This window comes from Rhinolophus sinicus, chromosome 10 (genome assembly GCF_057876585.1).
Source record: "Rhinolophus sinicus isolate RSI-liver-muscle chromosome 10, RSI-T2T, whole genome shotgun sequence".
NCBI lineage: Eukaryota > Metazoa > Chordata > Mammalia > Chiroptera > Rhinolophidae > Rhinolophus > Rhinolophus sinicus.
The window spans coordinates 4,223,497-4,240,187 of record NC_142510.1 but is presented as its reverse complement, the minus strand read 5'-3'; the positions used below and the strand labels follow the sequence as shown (position 1 = coordinate 4,240,187).

Below are 16,691 nucleotides of genomic sequence, written 5' to 3'. Positions count from 1 at the left end.
GACAGAAGGCTTTGTCACTGTCACCGCCTGTTGTGCAACCTGGAAGGGAGTGGGAGGCTTCCAAAGGCAGCTGTGGATTCCTGTTTGTTCTTGGGCTCTTTCTAAAGAAATGCAACACACACCTGAAGCATTTTCATCGCAAGGCGAGCAGGACCGAAAAGGCCCAGACTGGACCTGGACGGCCAAGGTCTGATGTCCCCTCCGTGTCTCCTAAGACTTTGGCCAAGCCGTTCAATCTCTCTGAATCGTGTGTTACTCACGTATGAACTACGACTGGCTCTCAGGGTTACTGTGAGATGAAAGGAGGTGCACTTAGCACGTTCTAGGTGACCAAGGGAGGGCGTTCTGCAGTCAGCATTGTTAAAGGTTCTCGTGCCACAGCTCCCGCAGCGCACTGGGCAGAGACGCAGGGCAGAGCGTCCCAGGCCGAGGGAATGGGCAAAGGCACGGGGAGAGAGTGCGTGAGTGATGGCTGTCTGCCTTCCTGGGCTGAGCCCCTCGCGTGGGGCAGCTGCCCCCGTGAGGCCAGCGAATATTTGCCGAGCACCTACTATGCATCAGGTCCTGGAGGAACAGAGCAGAATTAGACCCAGTAACTGCTCATCTCATGACTCTGGCCAGGCTCCCGAGAGGTATTGTCCAAGGTGTCTCGGTAGGAAATCCCAGAGCTGTTGGCAGACAGGTGGCTGCAGCTGGAGCCGCTGCCCCGGGCACTGGAGAAGATGGGTCTGGGTTCCCCCACACACACACCCTGCCGCATGACAGAAGGCTCATGTGGGGCCCACCGGTTGTTGGTACCATGGGGAAGCCAGAGGACCCCTGCCCAGGCCTGGCCAGCCAGCCAGAGGAGCCCGCAGCCTCTCCAAACCTCCTCCACTCGATCACCTTTGCAATTTCCTTCTCCCTCCCCAGCTGGTAGCCAGCTAACTTGGTTCCCATGCAGTGGGGTGAGCCCCAGCCATGCCATCAACTTGGGGCGGCCTCGTTCCATGGAGTGTGTCTTTCTGAAAGCAGAGAGGACTAAAAAGTGCCCTTTGGATAAACAGTTCCACACCCAGAGATTTAATCCTGCATCAATCTATCATACCTGCATCCGGAAAGATAGACATATACGGATGCTCATAGGAGAGGAGTCTCTGTAACAGTGGGGAAGGAAGTAACCTATATGCCCATCATTAGGGGATTGGCTAAACTCATTCCTTAGGAAAATTAGCAAAAAAAAAAAAAAAATTGGCTAATTTTTTTTTAACTTTTTATTTATTTTAAGTGTGTTTTTCCAGGACCCGTCAGCTCCAAGTCAAGTAGTTGTTTCAATCTAGTTTTGGAGGGTGCAGCTCACTGGCCAATGTGGGGATCGAACTGGCAACCCTAGTGTTACAAGCACCACGCTCTAACCAATGGAGCTCACCGGCCGCCCCAAGATGGCAAATTTTATGTGATGTATATTTTACCACAATTTAAAATCCGAGGAAAAAAATAGATACATCAGCTTCACAAATGTCCTTGCTGAGGGCGATGCTGAAGTGGTATTTGAATCGAGCACGCATATGAGACAACTGTGCAGTTGAGACCCTAGAGGAAGAAGCTGGGGACATAGCGACGTGGTGTGTGCTGAGCTCAGGTCAGAGGTGCCTCCTCGACCCCACCCTACACACCCCCCCGCCACCACTTGCCCAATCCCACGGTCCTCCGTTCCCCATCCCTTGTGCACAGTTTTGTGCCACAGACGGCCTGCCCACTGCATCCAGGGGGACTAACCCTGGCCGTCTGGGGTCTGTTTACTGGCAGCCTCAGCCGTCTGAAATCCTGAATCTGACATCCACAAAACGTCTGTGCCTAACTTTTGCCTGCGCCGCTGTCAGCCTCACCGTGAGTCGCGAGCACCCACCCCCGGCAGGCTCTTCTCAGCCTCCCGTGTCAGAGAAGGAGATGTGAGGCCCACGTGTAACGGGCAGGAGGGGCCCAGACAAGTGACATTGGCTCTGTGTTGGGCTTTTTCCTAGTGGAGACTGAACAGGCGCCAGCCCCTTCTGGCTGCCAGCAGACAGGCGTGGCTGTGACCGGGCTCCCGGGCATCTAGAGAGCTGAGCTGTGCCCTTCCCGCCTGTGTGTCTTCGTGCCCAGAGCCATGTCACACATGAGACACACAGTGATGGTGCCGTGGCCCTCTGGGGGCCCGTTCCTAACTCTGACACCTGCTGGGAAAGCAGGGACAAGTCCATTCTAGGGGACATTTCCAATCCATGTTCTCAGGACATTCCGTTGTTGTCATGCACAGAAAGCCTTCCAAGTTCAAATCAGGTTGGGTCTTCATACTGCTGTCCCCAGTTCCAAATGTCTTAAGCTTCCGGTGTTCAAGAAGGCAATAATAACACCATTAAACAACAGGTGACATTTATCAAAGGCTTACTGTACGCCAGGTGCGCCGACACAGGACTCACACGCATTATTTTATTTAATACTCCCAGCACCTGAGGCTTGTGGAGATGAAAGTAACCTGCTCCAAGTCTGAGCTTTCAGGAAGAGACCACGGGGAGAAGATGAAGACGGAAAGGGGAAGAGAATTAACTACCGATATCCATGCTTGACTGAAGGTAGCGCCTTTTAAACTTGAAAAAGGCACCTGGGAATCATGTTCAAAAGCAGATTTTTCATTCAGTAGGTCTGGAGGGGTGGGGGTGGGGGTGCTGAGATAGGGCAGGACTGATTCTCTGGGTGCGAAGACCAGACTCTGAACGGGGAGGCACGAGAACACCGGAGTCGGGGAATTCCTTCATTCACTCCCTCATTCATTCATTCATTCATGCACTCATCGGCAGAATCCGTCTGGTCGTCAGAAGCATGAGTCTTGACCTTTCGAAGCAGCTCCTCATCACGATTCTTCCCTCCGTGGACCCCTTCTCTGAGTCTTAGCTGCTCACCTGTAAAATGGGAATGAAACTCAGGTTTAGTGTCACCTTTGCGACTGCTAAAGGCAAGGAAATGTAGCACACGTTCGCCCCAGGGCCTAGGGCATGGCGGGCATTCCGGCAGTGCCTGTGGAGCTTCTTTTTGCCTTCGTTTATGTATTCATGCCAGTCAGTATTCCCATATGGTTCCCATACACTTATTTTAATATTTATTGATGGCAAACAAACACGTTGATTAAAGCCAAGAAGTCCCAGGGCTCCCGGGGCTGCTGTGATGGGCGCCTGCGTCCCCATCGTGAATCAGGAACTGGCATCGATGAAGAGACACGTCTTCTGATTCCGCGAAAGGTGCAAGGCGACGGGTGGGGAGGCAGACACAAGTGATGAGCTGTGGGAGCCACCTGGCAAATGGCTCCCCCAGAAAGAGTGAGTGAGAAACGCGTGTGAGGGGAAGAGAGAGAGCGGGCCTGGAACTGGGTAACGTGTCAACAGATCTCAAGCTGTTAATTATCCGGAGAGAACTAAATATTATGTAAGGCAGTTATCGACAGGCGTCTGAAAGCAACAATAGGAAAACCTGGTCCCCAGCCGAATTCCGTCTCCCCTCAGAGAAGGGCTGGGGCGACAGGCTTTAGCATTCAGAGGAGGCTCTTTACAGAGAGGGAGAGCGAGGGGGCCCCCGGGGCCTCAGGGAGAGGAGGGTGGCAGGGGTCCCCCCTCACGGGTCCATCCAACCACACACTCAGCCCTCTGCTTTGAAAAGGGGCTTTGCCCACAAGCTCTGGGCCTGGAATCCACGCCCCCCGCCTCCCTGTCTGCCCTCCCTCCCTCCCGCAAGATGTCGTCTTTTGAGAGGATTTCATGTGGAAGCATCGCTAAGTAAATTCGCTAAATGTCTATTCATCCCTGTCAGATGGGGACTTAGTGAAGCGGTTAATGTGAAAATGGCCCCAGCCCGGGGCCCTGAAAGGCTGTTTCTGGGGTTGCCAAATGGAGCTGCAGCCGCTGACCCTGGGAGGCCTGCGGCTTCGTGAGAGGAGGCCCAGGAACCCCAGCCCGGCCCCTCCCGTCCTCCCACTGAGAGGCCCCTGCTTATTATTCCTGCTGCCAGGGTCCCATTCATAGGTTAACTTGTCCCCCCATTCATCAGGACCACAATAATGAACTGTGGCCGAGAGTAGCTAGCGGGTTGGTAGACAGGAACTGCTGGGACGCAGAGAGGCAATGGGCCTCGTTATGGTTTGCACGGAGCTTGCTGTCGTTTTTTATAGGCAGATTTAGTTACCACCCCTCTCGGCGACTTCAGGAGGCCCTCTGCCCACAAGCGACCGGAACGCGGCATGGGGCACGCGTGGGCTTTCCCTTGCCAGCGGGTTTTGTCCACGCCACGATGCACCCTTGTGCAGACACGTGGGGCGAGCCTTTGCGTCCCCAGGATTCACCTCTGTGCCCACCTGCAGGGCTTAGCTTTCTGCTAAGCGTGTGCGGGATTTAGCTCCCTGCAGACACTCAGGGGTGTCCTGGAGTCTGCCGCTGCTAGAACGGCTGGTTTTTAACTGTTGTTTGTTTCAGTAACGGGGTGGGACAATGGCAGAGCTCGCTCGTTTCCACTGCCGCATCTCTTACCTGTTTTGTAGCCCCTTCTGTTGGAATCATGAGTTGATCAACGTGAGTCATCCAATCCCAGAACAGGGATGTGGCGTGGAGAGACTGCAAGGAAATTAAGGGGGGGGAGGGGTGGGGGCGGCTCAGACCAGATGGTGGGAGACAAAGTGTAGAGCAGCTTGCATTTATTGTGTACCTACTGTATGCCCTTAAATCCGCCTGGTTATCCATTCACAACATATGCACGGAGAGCATGCTATCTGCTGGGCAGCCAGGTGAGGGCAGAGAAGGTCACGTGACTTACCCGTGGCCATGCACAGCTGGATCAGGAGTGGGTCTGGGACCTGTCTCCAGACCTTTCTGCTTCTAGAGCCCAGGCATCACCTTCCTGAGATACCCACCTGTGTCCCAAAGGTCTAGCTTCCCTTCCATTCCCAGAGATGTCCTTTCTTTCCACTGCCTTCACGTTTCTTCCAATTTGAAACAATGGTTAACCCTTTCCTTCTAAATGAAAATCACTGAGCAGAGAGGCCTGATGATAAAGGAGCTGTCACTTCAGCACCGTTTACCTGTTTGGGTTTATGCAGCGGAAGAGGCGACCGCATTTCTGGCAGATGGAGACCCACGTGACTGCCTTTTAAAATACTGTCACAGCTGTATGCACAAGCTGATTAGCTGTGACTACACTGCTGGTGCCGAGATTGATGGCGATAAATTTGGGATAACAATGCTGGGAACGATGTCATCCATTTGTGTTGCACTTCATCTTTTTTTAAAGCTCTCTCAAATCAGCTGCCCAGTAGTCATCGAGGACTTGCTGTTCATTCATTCATCCAACAAACGTTAATGTAGCTCCAACTAAGTCCCAGTGATGAGCAAGTCTGACTAGGTTCTGTCCTCATGGAACGTACATCCTAACGTAAGCAAATTTCATGCTTTCCGATGGTGGTAAGACAGTGAAGTAAAGACAGTGATATGATAAAGGTGTAGAGGGGGTTACAGGTGCTACTTTAGGTTGGGTGGCCACAAAAGGTCTCTCTGATGAGATGACATTTGCAAAGGGACCTGGCTAACAAGAGCAAGCTAGTAATGGGAAGATGCAAGGCAGAATTTCCCAGGCACAGCAAGTGCAAAGGCCCTGGGGTTGCTATGTATCTGGTATTGAGCTCCTCACTGATGACTTAACTATTTGCCAAGCCCAGTGCTGGGCATTGGAGATTCCAAAACAACAAATAAGATACTATGCTTATCCTCAAGGAGTTCACAGTATGTGGAGTAGATAGGAGACAAATACAAACAGTCCATTTTAATACAGCGTGGGAAGCCCAGTGATGGCGACTCATGAAAGAATATGCCTTATCAGCCTGTGTCGTGTGAAAGAAGGAGGGATCCTGTTTTCTGTGACAACGAAGGAAGCCAAAACTCAGTTCTCCACGGTCTCTGGAGGACCCTGACCCTCCTCTTGTCTGTTTCCACAGGACAAATGAGCAGCTGGTGGCGTTTCTCTCCCGCTACCGAGATATGAATTTCTTGAAGTCACACGGCCGGGACAATGCAAGGTAATAAATGCATTTTCCTCCTACCTTTGTGCAAACTGGAAATGAAGGTCTGAGCGATCACTTGGGGGCTTCCTCCTGAGCTGGTTTGGTGCAGCCAGAAAAAAAGTTGAGGATGAGAGAAAGGCAGGTACGGGTGGACCTCGCACCTTCCCTGCAGGACCTGGAGGGGTCCTTCCTGTCGGCCAAGGGCAGGGGAAATACACAATGCTTCCCATCATGTCATACATGTAGCCTCTTACAGCTTTCGCCCAAGCATTTTTGTGAGTCCATGATCTCGTTACGGCAACCCTTCGAGGTAAGGAGGGCAGCCATTGTTGATTCCCATTTTATTGGTGGGAAGACTGAGGCCCATAGTTTAAGTGATGTTCCCAGATCAATCATCTGGTCAGACAGTCACTCAGCAAACATTTGCCGAGTGCCAAGCACATGCCAAGCATCCGTGTAGCAGTGACCAGGACAAAATCCTCACTCCTGGAATTTACTTCCTAGTAGAAACGAGTCTCGTGTCAGCGTGGAGTTGAACTCAACTACCCTGCCTTCGGGGCTCTCTGCCACTGCTGACAGGTGTGTGGTTTCGGCTGGCTCCGTGACTCCCTTGCCCCAGTTAGCCACAGCAGGGCAGGGACAAACGAAGTGGTGGGCTCCACTTCCTGAGCTTTTGAGAGGTAACCCCGGGGTCCTTGTGTGCTATCGTTTGCCAGCATTTTAACTCTGATTTCATCCAGCTGTCCAGCCACTGTGTGCGGCGACTGCGTTCTTTCCGTTTAAAAGGAGCCAAGACTTGACAATGCTCCACACATGAGTACAGCTCAGTATAGTATGTTCCAGCCACTAAGGGTGGAGAGGCCTCGGTGGATGGAAAAGAATTATAGCCGCTGTGTGTTGTGCTCTCCCCGCTAGGCCCTTTTCATGCAGGATCCGGCTTCATTCTTACAGAGACACTCAATGAAAAGAACAAGAAGTATTATCCCCATTTGTCAGGAAAAGAAAGGGAGGTCTTTGGGAGCCTAAATGAGTTTCCTAAGGTCACATAGCTGGAAAGTGCCAGAATTTGAACCCAGGTCTCTGTCCCCAAAGCCCACAGGAGTGAGGTAGATAGAGCTGAACAAGATTCAATGGAGGTGGTCGGTTGTCAAAACTGGCTCACATAGTCATGTCCCCACCCTTATGTACAGAATGAAGACCCCTCTTCCCCTCTAGGTAACCTGGTCTTGCATGTTTTTTTATGCAAACAAAGTCGCATGCACGGAGCCCATGGTAAGTTGATAGAAGTGTCTGAGTTCCATCCACCCTAGTAGTCTTGTTTCCACTGAGTCAGGATTGATTCTCTGGCCACTAGTTACAGGCACTGCGCTAGGAACTGGGGATAGCACAATGGTTAAAATCATGGGCTTTGTGGTTACACCTCCTGGGCTGGAGGCCTGCTCCACTGGGTCCCGCTGTGTTGCACTGGACAGGTGACTGAACCTCTCTGAGCCTTTCCCCTTCTCTGTACGATGCAAATATTAATAGACCTACACTCATGGGGTTGCTGGGAAGACTAAATGAGATGCTGCCTGAAAGACATTTGATGTATAGTAAATGCCCTGTCGTGGTGGTGGTGATGCCGCTGCTGGCATTGCTGTGACACGCACAGGACTGAGATATGGCTGGTGACAGAAAGGAATCTGGTGTATGGGCCGGAGCCGTCCCTCGGGGGGTGTGAGTCCTTCTTGTGCAGCTGAGGAGCATCCGTGGTTGACGGTGGTGCCCCGATGGCCTGGGACAGGATAGCGGCGCAGGCTAAGGAGGTGTGGCTCGCAGTTCCCTCTAAAACCCTAAGACCCAGGGCTTCTCACAGCTTCCAGCACACACGCGAGTCCTCAGCTGGTGTTCTCTCACTCAGACGGATCCAGGGCAGTAATTGAGCGTTAATTTACTAGTAAAGTCAGCCAGCATCTGCCAGTCGCGCCTCTGGCTTAGCTGCGCTCTCACCCATGTTGCACACACAGGCCTCACCTCTGCCCGCCTCCCGTTGTCTGCCCCGCGCGTGCGAAGCTGGGCGTGGCTCAGCTCCGGTGTCTGCACTGGCGGCGCGTTAGAAAGGGGGCTTTTGGTGGGAGATGACAGTTTACCCCCAAACTACCTGAGGGGGTAAAGGAAGCAATTGGAGAATGCACCTCACCTCTCAGTATCTGACTTCAGATATGGCTGAATCAAGAAGCTCAAACGACCTCATTAAGCCCTGACTCTGTTACTGCTTTTGGGGGGGGGAGCGGAGAGGTGTATGTTTAATTTTTTTATTGTTTTATTCCTGGACAGGGTTAAAGTAAAATAAACACATCACATTAAATAGCCAAGTAATTCCCTGGCGGGAACCCTTTTTAAATTGAGATATAATTGACATACATTATATTAGTTTCAGGTGTCCGATATTTGTATACAGAGGGTGCCAAAAAAATGTATTTTAAGAAAGGAGAAAGACTGTATTAAAATTGTAATATTATACAATGAACGACACGAGTGTTCGTTTGATTAACACCATCTTTTGAGCGAACACCACACTGCACGTTGTTCCCATAATTCACCTCAACTTCAAAAAGTCACACATAGATAATGTCTCTTAAAATGTGTCCTTTTTTTGGCGCCCCCGGTATATTGCACAATGATCCATCCACCACATGGTTACAGGTTTCTTTGTCTGATGGGAACTTGTAAGATTTACTCTCTGGGCACCATGCATGACACCCCCAGGACTTATTTATTTTTTAACTGGAAGTTTGTACTTTCGGACCCCCTTCACCCTTGAATTTCCCTTGTGTTAGTTCTAGTTTCCTTTGTATCGGTTTCATTTTCTGGCTCCAGATGGGGACCCTTCCCAACTTAGTAGTCTCCGTTTACAGGTAAGGACACTGAGCGTCCGAGAGGGGAGAGAACGTGCTTACTGAAGCCCACACAGTGGGCAGGGTGTCCCCAGAGCCCAAGCCCAGGATCCCTGCCTGGCGATGCCTCTCTGTGCTCTGGTCCCGCTTTCCTCCAGGACGCTGTGTGGCTTCCAGGCAGTTGCTCTGCTTCTCTGGGCTCCATTTTCTCCCTTTGGAAAACAAAGGGGGTGAACGCATTGGTCTCCAGGGTCCCTTCCCGTTCTGATGCTCCGTGCTCCTGGACCAGCCCTTGTAAAAGGCCGTGTGGCCGGAGCTTCAAAGACAGGGATGGGAAGGGACACAGGCAACCAGTGAGGGACAAAGTAGGCCCCAGGGTGCCTCCGTTTGTACTGCCACGTGGTTTCTAATGGCAGAGTTTACCTTCCGTCCCCAGGCCCATGCCGTTGGCCACCATTTGGACTCCCAGCTCCCGCTGCGAAGAGATGGCATAAAGGCCAACTAGTGTTTTAATAGCTGCCAAATTGGTCCTGACGGTTCCTGTAATGAAAGGAAGGGGAGTGTTGTGTTCACTGTTTCTTCTTGCTTTCCACCCGAATACAGTGACTGGATCCACTGAAGGTGGGAGGCACAGGTACATTTTCCCAGACAGGCCCCGCAGGGCGAGCAGGGGCAGAGCCCCAGGTCCCCTCGCAGCCGGAGGACGCGGTCGTTATCAGGGAGCATCAGACAGGTTTCCCAAATCTCTGCAGTCTGGTCAAGTCTCAGGGTGTGGGGACGGGCCCCTCACAGGGAGACGGGAAGGAAAAGTCGTTTCCGTCTGCTCTGGGACTTTTCCTGCCTGGGTTGATCAAGTTCTCCACCTAATTCAGGGTCACCAGGGACCCGGTGCTTAGCCCTGGGACTGAGGCGTAACCCTGGGACCCTGTGGTGTCGTGAGTGGTGAGAGCGTGAGCGCTGGAGCACAGCCAGCTCTGCTACAGGACAAAGGACTCGGACTCGCCATGCGCCCATTTTCTCATCTTTATCGAATCCGGCAGTGAAGTCAGGATTGGGGTGACGGAGTGTCCTCACTGACCACAGGGAGGCCCCGAGCCAGGCGCTTTGTGTCATTCCAGCCTCATTTGGCAGGTGTTAGCCCAGTTTAGAGATGAGTACAACTGAGGCTTGGAGAGTCGCTTTAAGGTGCTCAAGGTCCCACAGCTGGGGTGGGAACCAATTCGTCTGACTTTTAAGGCCATGTGCTTTTATCACCCCAGGATCAGCGACTCCATCTGAGAGGACCCGTAGTTTTAAGTTCTTGGGGTGAAGATAAAAGAACAATATTCTCAAGCCTTAAAGGAGAATCATTTTTTTTAATGAGTGGGGGAGGGAAGTCAGCCCCTTCCCCAACGTTCTCAGGTCAGCCTTTCCCAAAGTGTGCTTATGATTTACCAGTTTGTGTAAGATTATTCCGGGGAGTTCATACATGTGCACTCTGGGAAAGGTGGGTATTCATCATACGTGTACCAACAAAAATTTATCAGATTAGCCCATCTAGCCAATGACTTCATGGATGTTATGCTTAGAATAAGACTACGTTTAGGAAAAAAAACAGTTGAAGCTATTTAAAGTGGTTTCGAGAAAAATATTAAGGGAATTCTCGTATGGATACCACATAAAGCACGTAGCATAGCAGTTTAGAATCCAGGCACTGGCTACTGAATGCAGAGCTCACAGGCTAAGCCCTCGCTAGGTGTGTGACCTTGGCTAAGTTACATCAACCCCTGTGTGCTGTGTGTCAGTTTTCTCATCTGTAAGATGGGTGTCAGTTTTCTCATCTGTAAAATGGGCATGATGACCAACCTCACAGAGTTGTAAGAATGAAATAAGTGACTATATGGATAAGCTCTTGGAACGGTTAGCTGTGCATATGAAGTTGATGACAGTGGTGATGGTGGTGGTGGTGGCACTGGCGATAATTATGGAGACAAATCTTGAAGATGGTATACAAAGGATTAACATTTTAGAAACATATTCTGCAACTCGTAGGGAAATGACTAGCATTTCAAATGTAAGAAGGCTAGATGGAAAGGAAGGAAGCTAGGACAGGTCCCAGCCCCCAGGTCAGAAGTGACATTGCAAGTTTCTTCCTGTTCCCAGGTCTGGGTCCTGCCCCCCTCCCCGCCCCACCTGCTACAGGTGGCACTCTCCATTTGGGTGCCAGAAAAACAGCTAAGCACCTTTGGCCGCCTCTTATCTCTGATACTGAACTAATCTTCAGACCCAAACCTCCCTTGATGTATAAACAGGCAACAGTGTAGCTAGAAGTTGGCAGCTCCTTCAAGAGCCTGGCCAGGAACTTCCTCCAAGCAAATCTGCTTTCAGGAGGCCGTTCGGTGCCAACTAGCTTATCAGGAGCAGGGCTCTCTCCCCAGCTGTCTCCTCACCCTGACTGATGTGAGGAGATAATTAATATCGCATCTCTAATGGGGAAAGCAGTTGCCTTTCCCTTTAGTTCTTCTGACACCCAAGAGGTGGGTTTATCACTGTTTGCATGTTCACTTTATTAATTATGGCAGCCATGCCAACAAGCGCTTGGCATCGTGCAGGGGCCCACCCAGTGGTGTGTGCCTGGTGCATGCCCTCTCTTGGCGTCTGCGTGGGTTCTAAGGGCTACTCTGGAACTTTTCTTTTTTTCCAACCAATACACATTGACTTTAGACAAAAGACCAGAAGGAAAATATGCTCACAGCATCATGTCTGAGAGTCAGAGTATGGTTTTTATTCCCTTCTTTGATTTCTCCTTGTGTTCCAAGCATTCTACGAAGCGTATGCATTACTTTTACAATCAGAATAAAAGGCAGTAAACACTGTTTTTAAAAACATGTGAAATGTGGAAAACCCACTAGCCCCTCAGCGGACCTTTAGATTCTGGGAGGATGCAAGCTGCTTCGGGCCCTGAGTGTTGTGAAGTGCGTGGGCCACCAGCTGGGGGACTCTAGGATGCAGGATTTGGGCCCTGGACTCTGCATTTCTGCTCAGGCTTGTTTTCCTTCCATCCTGGAACGTAAAATCTAAGTCAGCTTCCTTTGCACAGGGCGTGGAATGATAGTCACACCTGGAGGGTTTACTGTGTGCCAGAGGCTGTCCTAACTGCCTTACTGAGGCTGATTCTTGCAGTTCTCATGACAACCCATCATGCCCATTTTCCAGAGGGGGACACTGAGGCTAGAGAGATTCATCAACACACAGCTTTGTAAGTGGGGAAACAGAGCAGAACCCGGACAGTCTGGCTCCAGAGTCTGCACCCCTGGCCTCTGCGCTGATTCTCTGAGTGGCCTGTGGCGTTTCCACTTCGTGCAGGCCTCATGTGCTTACGGTTCCTTCCGCCCGTCTGCGGCTGGTCTCCTCCTGAGTGAGCTGGTGAAGCTGGGGTTTCCCTGTAGCCTCAGCCTCTTTTCAGTGCATGTGGGCTCTTGCACACACTGTGTCTCATAAAGCTTATGGGACTCTTCCCCACAACCCTCCAGATGACTGATTCCTTCTCATCGAGCATAAATGCCACCTCCTCAGCAAAGCTTTCCCTAACAGTCTTCACTAATTAAGTCCCTGCCTCTTTATTTTCTGTCATTGCACTCACTCTGAGTTAGTCTGTGTAGCACTTAACCACAAACACCTAATTACATATTAATGTGTCTCGTAGCGCTTTGTGTCTACTTCTTTATTTATTTATTAGAGCCGTGTGACAGCCCTGTGGCTAAGAAAGGGGAATCCAGGGCCTGACAGTTAAGATGCGAATCCCAGCCGTGCCACTAACCAGCTGTGTGGCCTTTGGAAAATCACTCTACTGCTTCGTGTTTCTATTCCTTCATTTGTAAAGTGAACTCACAGGGTTGTGGTGGAGACTAAATGAGAGAATATATATTGCGTGTGAGGAGCAGGGCCTAGAAAGTAGCGAGTGCTCAGTAAATGGTAGAGGTGGTTATTTCTGGTGTGTGTGTGTGTGTGTGTGTGTGTGTGTGTGTGTGTCTGTCTGTCTGTCTTCCTAGAAGAGAGAGAAGGGGAGGGTGACGTCCATCTTATTCCCAACCACATCCCAGCACATAGACCTGGAGTATTGAGCGTCCTGAGTGAGGAACTCCACCCCCCCAGCCCCCTTGTTCTCCCAGCTGCTGCACAGTGGAGACATGACAGCTGAGTCCAGCCCGGGTCAGGAAGGGACACATCCCACCCACCATGGGCCTGTGACAAATGGCCAGCAGGGCCCCTGTGGAGCTGCCGCACCGGGAATCCTCAGTGGCTCGTGGCCAGGGCAGATGGGAGGTTTTTGTATTCATAGGACTCAGAGGGAGCTGGAAGGATGCCCATGACACTTGTCACCTCTGCCACCACAGCCACGGGTATTGCTTAACTGGAATAACAGCAGGAGATAGGGTTCATCATGGGGGCTTTGGGCTTCTGTCCTTGGTACTGAAATAGCGTCGCTTTTCAGGACGTAAAGCGTCTCTCCTTAGTTCTGGAGGTGGCCTATACGTACATAACACACCTGTCTCCCACGTCACAGGAGAGAGAAGAAGAGGGGTCGAAATTTAAATTTTCCAGCTTGATAAAGGAACGACATTTAGTATCTTGGCGACCCTTTATGGAATGCTTAGTGTCTGAGCACTTGGCTAAGCCCTCCGCCATATATCATCTCATTTAAACCTTCACACCGGCTCTGGGAGGCAGCTTTTATTACAATCACCGTTTTCCACGGGAGAAACGGAGCCGTCACAGGCTCAGGCAGCCCAAGGTTAGTGCCGACCCAAGACCTGAATCGGGTAGTCTGGCTCCAGAGTCCACAGCCGGGCCCCTGCCTCAGAGGTCTGTCACGTGGGAGCCGTTTCCACAGCCGGCTGGCTTCACACACTGGGGTTTTCATACTTTGTTCCGTGACTTCATTTTTTAACTAAAATGCTTAGGTTGTACTTAACGCTAAAGGAGTGACATGGGTTCAGTGACAGGTCACTGAGCAGGAAAAGAGAAGAAGGGGAGATTTTTATTTTTTCTAGGCCCTGTGACTTTGGACGACTTACGATCACATATCCCTCGGGGGGGGTGTGTGTGTGTGTGTGTGTGTGTGTGTGTGTGTGTGTGAATCTGTAGAATTAGTTCTATCAGCTGATTGCTCACATTCCTTCTTGTTCAAACATGCTGTTCAATCTGAGGGGCAGAGTTCTTCCTTTTAGAACTCATTACAGGACAAGACAGTCCTGGAATAATTTCACACTCGATGGCTACACCGAGATTGTCACCAGGGAGTTCACTGGATTGAATTGAGAGACTTCTTCCCGGTCTGCCTTTTCTGAGATCCTTCCCAAAGGCCCCTGATGTTTTCATAACTGAACTCTTTTCCCATAGGCGACAGCCAGGTCCCCTCCCCACCTCCTATTGATTTCCTTTGCTCTCAGCTGAGTGGACTTGGTCCCGATGACCTCTTGGTAGAATTCTGTTGAGCTGCAACTTTGTTCCATTCTGGGTCCGTGGAGAAGTCTCAGGAAGACACACCACCCATCCCTGAAAGGTGCGTCCCAAGAGATACACCCGAAAGCCAGCGATGCCAGGTTTGCCCTTGGGCGGCCTGTTGTGAAGACAGAAGCCCTTGTGAGGTCTTCCAAGAGCATCAGTGAGCCCTTTGGGTTCTGTCATTTCTGCACAGTGTCTTTTTGGGGCAATAGACGTTCTCGGATCCTTTGTTTGGATCCTTTTGGAGGGACCTGGCGAATCGGGACAGGTGAAGAATGGCAGAGCGCTTAAGAGCTTGCATTGGTTTCATCCAGACCTGGGTTCAAGGACTGCTAGCTGTGTGACTTTGGGAAATTTACCTAACACTCCTGTGCCTCAGTTCCTTCATCTGTCAAATGTGTGTTGGAAGAATCAGATACCTGGTTAGCTAACAGCTGCTACTTCCTGGTTACCTGACAGGCATGGCTACTATTCTTCCCTTTATGTATTCACTCTGTAAATATTTATTGAGCACCGGCTGTGTGCTAGGCACTATTCTAGGAATTAAGGTTACAGCAGTGAACAAAAACAGACGCATATGTCTGACCCCTCTGGGCTCAGGAGAAATAGACAATGAACAAAATAAATACCTTATATATGACGTTGAAAGTTTAAAACGCTGTGGAGAAAATAAAGCATGAGAGAGTGACCAGGGGTGTGTGAGATGTTATCACCATGTAAGAAGTTGCTGATGGTTGGGCCAGGCCCTTGCTTGGGACTGTGCACCAAACCCTGTGCAGGGATCTTTGGAGACATCATCCATCGCTCTTTGACAGCTGATTTGGGAGGTATCAGGCAGGTGTCCCAGGGGTCATCTGACAGATGAGGAAGCTGGCGTGCAGAGAGGTTAAGCCCGCCCACGTCTCACAGTCTGTGAAAGCAGAGGGAGGACTCGAAACCAGATCCTTTGCTGTCTGTTCTTTTGTGGTTCCATCTATTGACCCACCCAGTTGCCCCAGGTAACCAAGTCAACAGGAAGTGAAACAGAAGGGAGGAGAGTGGCATTGGTCACCTCCTGTGTCTGGGCCCATTGCTGCAAATCAGTCTGCCCTCCCTCCTTCCCTCAGCTGAGAGAGCCAGGCACCCTTTACTGAGGAGCCCGCACGTGGGAAAAGGCACACCCAGGGGGTTCCTGACTTGCCTCGATTCCCAACCTTTACCTTTTCAATTCATGGCAAATGCTCAGAGCAGATGAAAGAGCAAATCACTCCCCAAGCAGCTGATTCCTTTCACCCGCCAGACACTCAAAGTCTGGGCTGTGCCACCTTTTCCCAGTCCAGACCCAGTTCCGTGCCAATAGCCCCTCTCAACCCAGGAACTTTCCTGAGACCTTGGGAATCGGTTGTCTCTATTTTTACTCACAATTAACCAAAGCACGCATTTGCAGCTTATCAGCTTTGGAATGCAGTAAATACAGCCACCAATCTCCCAACCCCATGAATATTTCATTGTGGAGATTACTGCATAAATATTGTATTTAGATATTATGGTCTGGGACATCACATTAAAATTGCAAGACGATGCTATTATCCCATATAATGGAACATGAAATTAAAAAACTGGTCCATGGAAAGAAACATTTGCAAGTCCTTGCACTCGTGTTTCTTTTTCTTCTCTTTCTCAGTTAGTCTTGGATCCCATGTAAGTTTTGATATAAATTATCTGAAATGTAAAGTGTTAGGCATGGCTAAATGCACTGACTGGACATTATTGTGTAATTAGCACCAGCCAAAGTCAAGGTGCGATTTTATTTTCCTAAACTCAGGACTCCTTTTAGTGATCCAGTTAGAGCTGCGTTTTGTGTCTGTGGGGTGATAGGATGAGTGTGATGAAAAACCTTCACCAGGTTTTTCCCACAAAGAGATCCCTAACCGCTTTGGCCATACGAGACCAAGCTTGGATTCTGAACATGGAAAGGTGTGTTAGGGAAGGAACAAAACCAGGGTGTGGGATACCCGAGGCTTCTGATTGGTTTCCGTAGACACAGAAAGCAGTTGAGAGGTTGCCAGGGGCTGGCAGAAGAGGGACCGGGCAATGGGGAATGACCGTTCATGGGGATGGGGTCTCCTTTGGGTCATGAAGTATTTTGAGGCGGTGGTTGCACAGCCTCGCGGAGGAACTCTGTGCCATTGGACTGTGTACTTTCAAATGCTTGATGGTACGTTGTGTGAGCTGGAGGAACAGCAGGGTCCCTGAGTCGGGAGACCGCCCGCCAGACTAAGCTCCCATCC

The 16,691-nt window shown here is 50.7% G+C and overlaps 1 protein-coding gene across 2 annotated transcripts in view; it reads left to right on the top strand.

The window, feature by feature from the left end:
* The window catches only part of XYLT1 (xylosyltransferase 1), a 340,445-nt gene that overhangs the window by 296,945 nt on the left and 26,809 nt on the right, over nt 1–16,691 (top strand). For both annotated transcript variants that reach the window (XM_074322544.2, XM_074322543.2), the window contains exon 6: nt 5,993–6,073. In XM_074322544.2, the coding sequence (XP_074178645.2) occupies nt 5,993–6,073 (81 nt within the window). The remainder of the gene's footprint in view (nt 1–5,992; nt 6,074–16,691) is intronic.